Source organism: Curcuma longa, chromosome 10, assembly GCF_044706935.1.
Source record: "Curcuma longa cultivar G26 ecotype Majalengka, Jawa Barat chromosome 10, ITB_CL_G26_1.1, whole genome shotgun sequence".
Taxonomy (NCBI): Eukaryota; Viridiplantae; Streptophyta; class Magnoliopsida; order Zingiberales; family Zingiberaceae; genus Curcuma; species Curcuma longa.
Genome location: NC_133870.1, coordinates 10,313,237 through 10,324,870, shown reverse-complemented (window position 1 = coordinate 10,324,870; position 11,634 = coordinate 10,313,237). Strand labels below are relative to the sequence as shown.

Sequence of the window (11,634 nt, the reverse complement as noted above, 5' to 3'; positions counted from 1 at the left end):
ATTTGATGCCCTTTCTCACTGAGAGCTACGCAATGACCATGAATTAACCTGGAGGAGAAGATTGTGATCGACTATTGAAGATTCTCCTCCACCTGTTCGGTAGCTATCTCCAACTTCATTTTGTGATCAAGATTCTGCAAGAACAAAGATTTAAGCTGGAGAACGGGCTGGTGCATGGTCAGATTCAAGCACCATTACTTCATCTTAAGTGGAAGGCAATGACTAACTAGTCCAACAACAACAAGATTTGGCAAATGGAGTTAGAAATATAACAAATCAATCTAAAAAAATTCTTAATCTTGTACTTCTCCAACTTAAGCCTCCTCAACCAAATAATAATTCAGCTCTAGAAACACCTCGACCACATGCATCATTTTTACAAGATAATTTTGCCAGCTCCAAAAGGTCATTGAATGCTTCAGAAGGACTGTGTCATTGATTTGAGATGCATAGAATCTATTCGAGTGGCAATTACATTTGATTTTTAAATTTCTTTCTATGATGTCTAAATCCCAAACATATGTGGTAGCATGAGCATCAAGGAGTGTCTACTAATTCCTATACCTTCAAGAATTCATAGTTGTAGTCAGATTAATAGTATCAGTCTGACTACAATCTTCTAAGATGCTTTCAGCCTATACTTTTGATATCCGGATTGTGAATCGATCTCATAACTACGACGTATTTGCAAAAAAAAATTTTCAAATGGAGAATACAATCAAAGGATTTATAATGGATTAATAATATCGTATGCGCTTCCCGATTTACTCTGGTAGTCAAGGAAACTTCCATAAAACTGGACCGGCCACTCTCAAGAATTGAGTCCATGAGACTGATTGAGATTTATCTTCTTTTTTTTAACCTATACTTCTAAGAACTCATATATGTTGCAAATCCTTAATGATTATATATAGTGAGAGCAAGTGCAAGGAATATGTAATGATCGAAAATCCAAAACAGAATTTAACAGAATTTACTAGAAAAGTATGAAGAGATCAAATTTGATTTCACTGTAAGTGGATCATGATTGTTTTCATTCAATACTAAAGTAGGATTAAAAGAGACAAAATAATAAGTAGCGAGACGAGAACTCGAAAGCCACCGAATAGGCATTTGTTCGGAGCAGATACAAATCCTAGAACAGAACAAATGAACTACTCCAAAACAAAGATCAAATATTTACTAAAATCTGGAAAACCAGGTTACCAATCTAATGAGAAATGAAAAATGTTTGCACCTAATGGGAATTTGCCAGTATTGCTCTGGCTTTGTCTGGTTGCAAAACAACCCTAATCTGATAGAAACAGTGCATGCAAGTGTCTAATGGATGGGTATAAACAACTGCAGTCAGCAGATAGTATGGCACAGGGAATCCTACAGATTATGCCATATTGAAAAAACACAGTTCTAAATGATAAACAGATGAATACTGTATTAAAATTTTCATACTATAAAGCAAAACAAATGATTTCAAGCATATCCATTGCTAATTTGATGCATAAACGAGTTGTCACTTTGTTCAAAATGAACATGGAAATCAGAATTTTGAAAGAAAAAAAATGAAGATATTCACCTTTGGATAAATCTGAAATAAATATATGCATGTTGTAAAATAAAGGACAAATGGAGATGCCTCACTGTGTATCGAACATTTTTAGCAAGCCTAAAATTGCAAACAGCAGATTCATAGCAAACCTACATCAACTCAATAGCGTTTGCATTGCACAGTAGCTACCAGAATTGTTAGGATGAAAGCTATTCAGACAAAGCAAGATTAGAAGTTCTAGATCCAAACCACAAAAAGAATACTTTTGGCAAGGATCCAATTAAAAAAGATAGGCACTCAAGATGTTAGAGTACCAAAAGGGATTTCAAAAGGAAGGGTTTATGAGTACACACACAAAAAAGAACTTCCTGCCAGTTCAATATATTTTCAGATGCATTAGAAAAACAAGTTAACAAATTCCAGAATAAGGTGACACCATTACCAAAGGAAAAAAAAAAGAAAAAATATTAAATACAAACTCCAAGCTGTTCTACCCACCCCTGATCAAAGTCAAACATTCATTTTGCCTCTGTATATGCCTGTATAGAGACCTCCAATAAAACAACACAAGGCTTCTTAAATGAATGCCACAACTAATTCACTCCTAATATTAATCAACTCAAACAGCAAAACATCATGTATATAACCATTCTTTGTTTTATCAAATTATCCAATTCCATTCCAAATAACTTGCTAAGAAGACTTAAGGACTATGTTTACTATTAAGGAAAACTCAAACAACAATCACTACAAGTGCAGCTGGTATTTCTCAGAGCGTCTGGAATGTGGATGAAGTCACTGATGGAGATTGGGAATCTGATGAAGGTATTGTTCTGTGCTAATAGTATACCTGTCACGTAGTCAATGGATCTAGCAGACAGATGACGTTTAAGCTGAAGGTGGAAGATATATAGAGTCAAGCAGAGGTGGCTAAAAATCCAAGAAATAAAGTGTAGCATCAAAGAAGAATATGGCTTTAGTGGCATAAGCACGAAGCGACAATGAATCATAACACCAAAGCCTTTTTCAGTACCTAAGTAGATGGCAAAGACCAGTTAACGGATCTAAACTAAAGTTTGCTGTCTAGGTTCAAGAGCATTAAGGAAGCCCAAACAAGTAAAAATGCTTGAAAAAAATAAAAACTAAAAACCACCGTTGCTAGAGACAATATTTCAATCCCAAATATCAGTGAATTGGAACAAAGAGAGGTATGCTCATGAGTATAAGAAGGAAAAAATACACAATAATGATTGCCAATTTCACATGTTCACACCAATTGTGGTTAGAGAAAGCAAAAGACTGAAAAATTCCTTTATTTTAGATAATGAATATGTTTGCGACCACCACCACATCTCCATATCAATAAACTAATCCAGTAGCAAGAGGCAACTACACTGAATGGGGTTGGGTAGGCTATAGTTACAGAAGCACTCGAGTGAAGGAATTCAATATAGATGATATTGTAGCATCACAAGTGTGATCAAATGATATTGTGCTAATCATCAAAGCTTGGAAAATGTTCAGCTGTTTCAAAACTGTTTTGAGTAGAACTCTAAGATCCAAGTAGATAGAAGATATAGCAAGTTCATACCACTTGAGATAAGCAACCATCAAGTTGTATAATAAAAATATCTAGATTCATGATATATGCAAGAAAAAAAATGGCTCATAAAAATAAATCTGCTACAGAGCATCTCATATCTCCTATAAGGTAGAGTGGGAAATTAGTGAAGTTGCTATAGTAGGTTCATATTGTTGATATGCCATGTATACAGAAAGTCTTTCTGTTCTTCTATTCAGATGTGGAGACACAAGATGGCTATCCTTCTGATGAGAACCAACAATAGCCTCAAATGCCCAAGCTTAGAGGAGATAATCAGAACTGTTCGGTTAAATATTGGTTCCAATGGCACAATAGATTTAAGTTCATTGGTAGAGGAGAATACCTAAAGGATGCAAAATAAACAAAAAAGATTCAATTGCCCATGGTTTTAGATGTGCATAGGGAACAAGAAGACAACCAGGAAGAAGAACAAAGTACTGGTTATGGAGAGGTTCCTCATAAGCAGAAACTTACAATAGATTACCAGGATCGGCGAATACAATACATCATGGTTCAAAATATCCTTCTGTGCTGGAAGTCTAGGCCCCAGCAAGAACAGTATAATTTTTGCACTTCTGCATGTATCATACCAAGCTGAGATGAATTTCAATGGTTTTTACGCCTTTAATGCTCTTTCACTTAGTTTATTTACTTCTACATAAAACTAAAATAATTAGATAATCGTCTTAATTAAATTAAATTAAAATTTGATTGTACCATACCATACCAGTAGAACAGGTTTCATCTGTGTTAAAGTGTGTTGATTTGAATTCAAATGTTTTGTTCATTAAATTGTGTTTTTATTTTTTAATAAGCGTATATCAATTAGATAGTTAAATTTTAAAAAAAAACTCCTTTTTACTTCTATGTGTGTTTCAATCTTTAGTTTTCTCCACTTGTTTACTTTTAAAAATAATATTATAATGATTAGATAATTAATTAAATTAGAATTTTGAAGAAACTATAAAAAGACAAACATAATTTGAATCCATGTTGACAAGTGTTGAGCATGTCAATGAGGGTAGTGTGTTTGCACAGTAGGATACTCATCAACACAAACAACATAGTCTCTCATTATCCCTAAAATGACTGAAGCTGCCTATGGCTGGCTAATTTAATTTTGAAGAAATATCTGATGCAAATTAATACTACTGATGTCTTCTAGCCATACAAATTGCAAAGGTTAAGACAAGATAACACAAATGCAAAGGGTGGTTAATTGATTATTAGGAAAAGAAGCCAACAAAAGATAAAGCTTGAGGTGGAATTGTGTTGCAAAAACTAGATAAATTAATGAGTTCCCATAACTACGGAGCTATAGACTCATCTATACATGAACAATAATAGAAACCAATAACCAACAACCTGATTTAAATAAAGGGAGCACAGACAACTGCTTCGACAAAGATTATGATAATAATACATTTGGCAATTAAATAAAGAAAATTAGCATTTCAAATATCCATTCTTTAAGCTTTAAAGCATAGGCACTACATGTTCTATTTAGCGGCAAGTGATTACGACTTTGGGTCTAAGTATTTCTAAAATTCATTTTAGGTAGTAGATGTAAAACACCTTTCAATGGATTAATTAAGAAAGTTGTTTTTTTATAACCAATTAAATTCAAGATTTTGATAAGATAAAACAATTAAATATTTTTAAGTAAATATCACATATGTACCCCCATATTCACCTGCAAATTGTTACTAAATGATAACCTAGCTGCATGTTAACTGCATATGCTTTCTAAAACATTGGTACTTGCTAAATCTATATTTTAGTTAACACAAACTAAGAGCCATTAATCATTGAAAAAAGGATAAAATGTATACATACACACTCAAAATTGAAGATACAAAATATCAGATTATAAACGACATAAATGGCGATGGCAATATCATAATTACCATAGTTTAGAACACAATTAAAAAACTACAAATTAAAATATTTCTTATGTTGAAGGAACTACTTCAGCCAGTTTTGAGTTATGACCCAACAAAATAGGATCAAGTTTGCAAACAGATCCAATTTCCATACCATATCAATTACCACAGTGAATCAGACACACTCTAATAATGAAAATTTTTAGATATAGATCATTTGAACTACACCAATACATGACAAGGAACATCACAAAAACAGTAGAAAAATAAGTGGCACTTGTCAATACATTCCAATAATAGCTTAATCTCAAGAAGTAGCAAGTGAACAAAAAAATCATATGTAGTAGGTGAAAGGACCATCTTAGGGTGCATTGTCTCCACAAAAAGTTACAAGCTTTGATGATGATATAACCTGAGTGTCTAAGCCCCATAAGCCATGTTAAGAGTAATAATACAAAAAAACACTCTCAAGTTATATCAATGATCCCCACAGGACACAGATTGATCTACATTAGAGAAGCAATGATCCATTGCAAAGGCGAAGATTCAGTAACCTAGCCAACAAAATTTTTACCTGATAGTCACAAACTTGTTAGTACCATGCTTGGCCCAGAAGGTCTTCAAGTCAATTGGGTTAGAAAGATTATAACCTTCTCCAGCTAGCTTCTCCAGCACCTTCTTAAATGCACCCTGGCTCATTTTTCTACCAGCAATGCGTGCCCCTCTCCTCTTAGTGCTCATTGGAAGGGGATACATGGAAATACTGGTAGTGCAGCATGCTGATTGCCATCCTCCAATACCCCACTTGTAGCACGGTTGTTGCTTTCCAGTACAAGAGCACACTGGAGTTGGAATTCTTGAGATATCAAAATCAATCCCATTAATAACCATGCTAGTGCTCTTCTTCCCAGTCTTTCCATGTGAAATGGAGCCATTAGCAACCCCATCTCTTGGTGCTGTGGCTTTCTTAGGCTTCTTTGGCTTTGGTGATTTCTGTGGACGACCCCTAGACCTCTTCTTCAAAGGAGGCTCCTTTCCGTCAACTGGCTCCTCTTTCATCAAAGGCTTGTCCTCCTTGGGCTGTGGCTCCAAGTGCTGAAACATCTGGACATTGTTCATTATGGTGGGATCAGGGAGGACATTATAACTGGTATGCTGCTGATGGTTTGTCGTCAAAATGGGGAAGCTCTTGCTATTGTCATTGCTATAGTGTATCCATCCTTCCCTCACATAATCATTCTTCACATTGTCATTACTATGGTGAAACCATCCATCCCTCACAAAGTCCATTGGAAGTGATGGCTCTGGAAGACTGCAAAGCCTGTGAATAAATCCACCACTAGATACAACTGGCTTCACATCCCGCTCCACCAAAGAAGGCATGAGCCGCAATCCAAGGTTTTCCTTTGATGGTGGGTCATAGTAGCCCCAATTCCGGATACCCAATCCACCATCGTCATCCATGGAAGCCTATGTTCTAAACAAGCAATCAGTGTAAAGATCGCAACTTTTACGCTGATATCGACCAACACTTAAACACATTGCTTCATCTCACCAATGCTCGACGCCATCAAGCCCCTTTCATTAAAACAAAAAAGAACAAGTGCATGAGAGATGCAGACAAAAACTGCAAAACAATGTTTTTCAAAAACAAAAAAAAACTCCAGAAAACGGCATAAGAAACCCTCGGAACAAAGCCGATCGGCCGAGCAAAAAATAGTCCAAAAGCAGAATGAAATCCCAAAATAAACAAACCCTGGCAGCCCGCATTTGCAGCAAGGCCTGAACTTGCACGGTTTCAAGACGAGATCTTTGCGACGCATATGCTAAAAACAATATCAAAATCTCGCATCAAGGGAAAAAAAAAAACTTGCACTGCGACTACAAAGAAAAAAAAAGAAAGAAAGCTTCCTCAGTCGCAAAGCGGAGGGTAGAGGACGCCGAGATTTACCTGAGAGCTGGGAAGATGCCGAAAAGCGGAGCGAGTCTAGGGTTCACCGGCGCGGCGCGTGAGGTGAATAGGGGGAATAGAAAAAGGGGGCAAAATACACTTTCGATAAATGCGGCGCGCACAAATGTTTTCATCTGACAAGAAATGTTTGCTTGCTAATAAATGAAACATCAAAATAAATTGTTACTCCTCTCTTTTCACAAACCATCTTTCCCTCGTCCTTATCCCTCTTTTACACTGTGCGAGTTTTTTTTTAAAATTAAATTTAAAGTCACAAATTAAATTTTAGATTTTTTTATTGCTAATCAATTTGACATTGTTAATCACAAACATTATTCACAGTCGATTAAAAATTATTTCCCAGAATTAATTACGCCAGAAGTCACATATAATATAATGTTACTTTCCCAAATGGTTTAAATAACTTCCATAATTCAATATGAAAAACCATATAAACATTGTGGCATTAACATGTGCTCAATTCATTTTGTTCAATTGTACATTGCATCATCGTAGTTCTTTGCAGAATGAAGAGTGGTACACTATTATCAAACAGGAGAGGTTACAAGATTAGTTTACAAAACAGTTTTGAGATGTTAATTATCAAACAACAAACTAATTTACACATCTGTAGGATATGACAGCAAAAGGAGTGAAGCAGAAAAGGCCAATCACAACATAAACATCCAAACAAGACAAAGAAAGTTCAATTATGAGGTCGATATCCAAATGAGATGCAACCACAATGGATCATTTGATACCACTGATCTACACAACCAAACCTTCCGATCGGCTAAGAATATGATTAGTCTTTGTGAATTCAGACTGCTGGGTCATCAAGTGCTGCTGTTGTTAGGTTGTTTATTTTTGGATAAGCAGCCTTCTCATCCAGCTGATTCTGAGCCCATATCAGCATTTTCAGTAAGCTAGGAAGCTTTGGATCTGCCAAAAAAAAGGGGGAATCCAAGTTATGTTAGCGTGACATCCAAGTCAAAAATATGGTCTAGACAATGAATGGAGTCCAGTCAAAATCTAAGCCACTGGAGTGGAAATACTAATACAACAGATACACTAATCGGTAAAAAAGATGAAGTCGCAATTAATGCAACAACAGCTAATTGGAAAGCAATAGTCATGTTCGTAATCCTCCAAGCTACCAACAAATTCACTATACCATTTAATCCCTCGCTTAGTCTATAGTATGAAGAGCATACATCATGTGGGGATTTGACTATGAATTAATTGATTCTTTAGAATTTATTACCACTTGCTTTTATTCAGGCATGGAGTCGAGGGTATCCCGATAGGCTCGACCATTAGGGAGAGAGGAGTGATGTATTGACTTCACAAGTAGAAATATTGGATCATGCATGTATGAAAGTATACAATAGTTAAATAGATTCATCGAAATATAGAGAAATATCTGAGATCTTTAGTAGGATAGTTAGTGTATCATCTCATATAGTCATATGACATTTGTAGGAAGAAAACTGAAATGAACTCTTGGAGAGATGGCTGAGTGGTTGATAGCACAAAAGGATTACAAATTTCCAATCTACACTTTCAATGCCTTCTGTTAAAAATAATCCTAATTAGAGATTTCCAGGTTGCATTAGCATTTTCTCAGGTCATTCTGAATATTTTTTTCTGCGCCTAAAATAAGTAGATCTAGACCTTCTATCATACAGTTTACTTTTGGGGCTCTTAAATTGGACTTGGTTGTTAGTATTCCAGTATACCATAATTTCATAGGATAGCAGTTGGAAAACTGGAAATCAGAGTAAATACCACCAACCTTTATCATGACTTTGGCTAGTTAGTATGGCAGCATTAAGCTCACTTGCAGTTTTCAAGCGTTGTGACACGTCTAGAAGTTCACCGTAAGGACAATTTTTTACATCTTCAAACGCTAAAAGAGCAACCGTCTTCTCCAACTCCTCAAGAAAACTTTGCTGCGAAGACCAAAATACAGTTTACTTAACATTTTTTGTTCCTAAGTAATTACGACCAACAAATAATAGGAAACGAAAACTAAGTCAAGATTTTGCATAGGAAGCATAAAAATACTTTCATTCGAACAAGGAAAAAATAAAGTAACTTCAGCAAGGTTCTGAGGAATGTATTCACATGAATTTTCCAATGAGTAGGCCAAATGAAAACAGAAGAACAAACTAAATTCCTCTGCGTTTCAGTATGAGTAGGTCAAATGTAAGGACAATAAACTATATTTTACTAGAGGTGACAATAAGAACAAGAGGATCTTTAATGAGGATAGATTTCTATATAAAAATGAAAGGAGCATACATTTTCTTCTCCTCTTGGAGCCAGCTCCTCCTGAGCAAACTCTAGAGCCTCTTCTACCCTTCCACTACGAATCAACTCAATCAATCTCTGTTGCTGTAGATGGAAATACAGTTGAGGATTGGTATCTAGAATCTGCAAAATGAAATATGCCAAGTCAGGGACAAGGGAAAAATTCTTTGACAGTTGACAGAATGATTTCGAATTCACATAATTCCATCTTAGACACCATAAAATAGAATGATAAATGAAATAATTCCCAAATAGTCATACATTACTGATAAAACAAGGTACAAAGAAAAATCATTTATCCTTCCCTAGTGTCTACTTAAATTATGATATAAATACACAAATATGAACTAGTTTTGACTTTATCTCCAGATTGAGAGGACCACATCATCACAATGATGAGCAGACAACAAAAATTCATGCTAAGCTTAAAGTACTGAAAACTCATAACCATAATAATCCTGCTTGCAGTGAGCTTATTATTTATTATCTGATGATCTTAAGTAAAATAAGAGAATTAAAGTTATGAAATTGATATCAGCTATGCATCTCAGTGACAAGCAGTATTTTATAGAGTAATTATACATATAACAACAACCAAGCCTTATCCCACTAGAGGGAGTCGGCTAGAGTAATTATACATAGTGCAAAAAATAAATAAATAGCAAGTCTTGGTTCTCCTTGCACAGAAAGATCTTAAAAATATAACAATAACAAGTCATGAGTCCCAACTACTTGAAGTCGATTACACAGGATCTTTTTCTACTACCGAACTTTATGTGAGACTATATAACTAGTAATATCTCGATCCTTTAAATCACTTTCATATTGTGTTTACCTGGATAAAAATAAGAGAGAAAAGAATAGGAATGGAATAAAATGATTCATTTGTCTTGTTTGATTGGAAGGAAATAGAGAAGCAGAAGGAATTCAATTTTATTCATTATTTTATTTTGAGAAGAAATAAAATTTTCACATCTCATACGAATGTAAGCGTGAATAATTCTTCCCTCCCAATTCCATCTAAGTAAAAAAGATAAATGGAATAAAGTGTGGAAATCAAATAATACAATTCAATTTTTTTCCTTTTTTCACTTAAACTATTTCATTTCCTGTCTATTTCCTCTCCTCCAAGTAAGCACAATATTAATGATGTCAAATAGAATCTTTTTAGGTCTGTCTATCCTTACACTTACCATCTTAATCAATTCAACCTATTTGATTGTAGAATATTAGTCACCTTGAACACATCAACATGGTCTTAATTAAAAATATCAAACAAGAAAATGATTGCAAGCGCTGAGCAATGTTAAGGACTAGAAACCAAGTTTTCATTGAGTAAATTGCAAAAAATATCCAAAGATGTTCGTCAGAGTCACACTTAGTTGATATATCCACCCAGAACAAGTTGCATCAAGAGGAAAAGAAATATTCAGCACTGCATATCAATCGAAAGGAATGTGATTCCCACTAATTTGCACAATAGTGTTGTTTGACTATTTAGCAATGTGCACCATATATTATCAAGGGTGAGACTGGTGACAACTCCTAAGATATAGATTAGGGCTACGCAGCACAAAAAAACTGATTATTCAGTACATACCTAGGATAATCTCAACAGCTGTCTGACCAAATAACAAAAATCTCAATGCAAACTTGTTTCACATATGCCCACTTTCTCTCTTTTTAGCATAAATAGACGCTAAACAAACAGCTAAACGAAACGCAGTGACAAAATTTGGTCTTACCGTAGGGTTCAAATCATTAACTTTCTCGATAGCATCCTCGACGTTGCCAGATTGCAAGGCCTGCTTCACAGCCATGCGATCAGTTATTGTGGCGAGGTCAACGTCGGCTAATCGCTCATAAGGAAACACAATCACACGATTGACAACTACGAACAGAACAAAGGAAAGCACAGAACAAGCACAAGACAAAACAAGGGAAAAAAAAACAACTTTTTGAAGTAAAAGTGACAGGATACGCTCGGTGCCGGATTCAATGCGGAACTTCTCGGCGGCGTCCACATAGCCTTCTGTAACGAGAAAGTTCATGACGAGCTTATTCATGTCCTCCTTCCTGATCTTCACATCCTCGAGCTTCCTCTCCCATTCCTCCCTCGTAATCACCTTCTTCGACATCGGCTGCTAGCGGACAACACGGATTCAGTCACGGGAGGAAGAAACCCTAATCGGCTTCTGGGAGCGAGAAGAGGAAGGGATGGATTACTGGGGTTTCGTTAGGGTTAAAGCGGCAGGGAAGGTAGTAGAACTGATGGGACATCAGATCACCGGCTTACCGCGGCGCAGCTGACCCCATCGGCGGCGAGTAGGAGGCGGTG

General features: G+C 35.7%; 2 protein-coding genes across 4 annotated transcripts; both read right to left on the bottom strand.

The window, feature by feature from the left end:
- Nucleotides 1-5,308: 5,308 nt before the first annotated feature.
- Nucleotides 5,309-7,091, bottom strand: LOC141836144 (protein Barley B recombinant-like). Its single transcript, XM_074723564.1, has 2 exons — nucleotides 6,984-7,091; nucleotides 5,309-6,610 (listed from the first exon to the last, which is right to left on the bottom strand). Exon 2 carries the CDS (start codon nucleotides 6,494-6,496, stop codon nucleotides 5,603-5,605), a length of 894 nt encoding a protein of 297 aa, XP_074579665.1. The 5' UTR covers nucleotides 6,497-6,610; nucleotides 6,984-7,091; the 3' UTR covers nucleotides 5,309-5,602.
- A 408-nt stretch (nucleotides 7,092-7,499) lies between these two features.
- LOC141836209 (protein GID8 homolog) lies at nucleotides 7,500-11,634 on the bottom strand. 3 transcript variants are annotated; one of them, XM_074723643.1, is made up of 6 exons: nucleotides 11,523-11,634; nucleotides 11,278-11,437; nucleotides 11,042-11,148; nucleotides 9,288-9,419; nucleotides 8,779-8,935; nucleotides 7,500-7,925 (listed from the first exon to the last, which is right to left on the bottom strand). In XM_074723643.1, the coding sequence occupies exons 1-6, from the start codon at nucleotides 11,574-11,576 to the stop codon at nucleotides 7,804-7,806; spliced, it is 732 nt and encodes a 243-aa protein (XP_074579744.1). In that variant the 5' UTR covers nucleotides 11,577-11,634; the 3' UTR covers nucleotides 7,500-7,803. The 3 variants fall into 3 exon arrangements, with proteins under 3 accessions (XP_074579744.1, XP_074579746.1, XP_074579745.1); XM_074723645.1 differs by having other exon boundaries at nucleotides 11,593-11,611; XM_074723644.1 differs by having other exon boundaries at nucleotides 11,278-11,604.

What these genes read in the sequence shown, in the direction of transcription:
- LOC141836144 (XM_074723564.1), bottom strand. Translation starts at nt 6,496, where the DNA reads ATGGATGACGATGGTGGATTGGGTATCCGGAATTGGGGCTACTATGAC.
- LOC141836209 (XM_074723643.1), bottom strand. Translation starts at nt 11,576, where the DNA reads ATGTCCCATCAGTTCTACTACCTTCCCTGCCGCTTTAACCCTAACGAA. An exon ending in TTAACCCTAACGAAACCCCA is followed by an intron (nt 11,438 to 11,522) that starts GTAATCCATCCC and finishes GTCCGCTAGCAG; the next exon opens with CCGATGTCGAAGAAGGTGAT. An exon ending in TTAATGATTTGAACCCTACG is followed by an intron (nt 9,420 to 11,041) that starts GTAAGACCAAAT and finishes TTCATTTTGCAG; the next exon opens with ATTCTAGATACCAATCCTCA.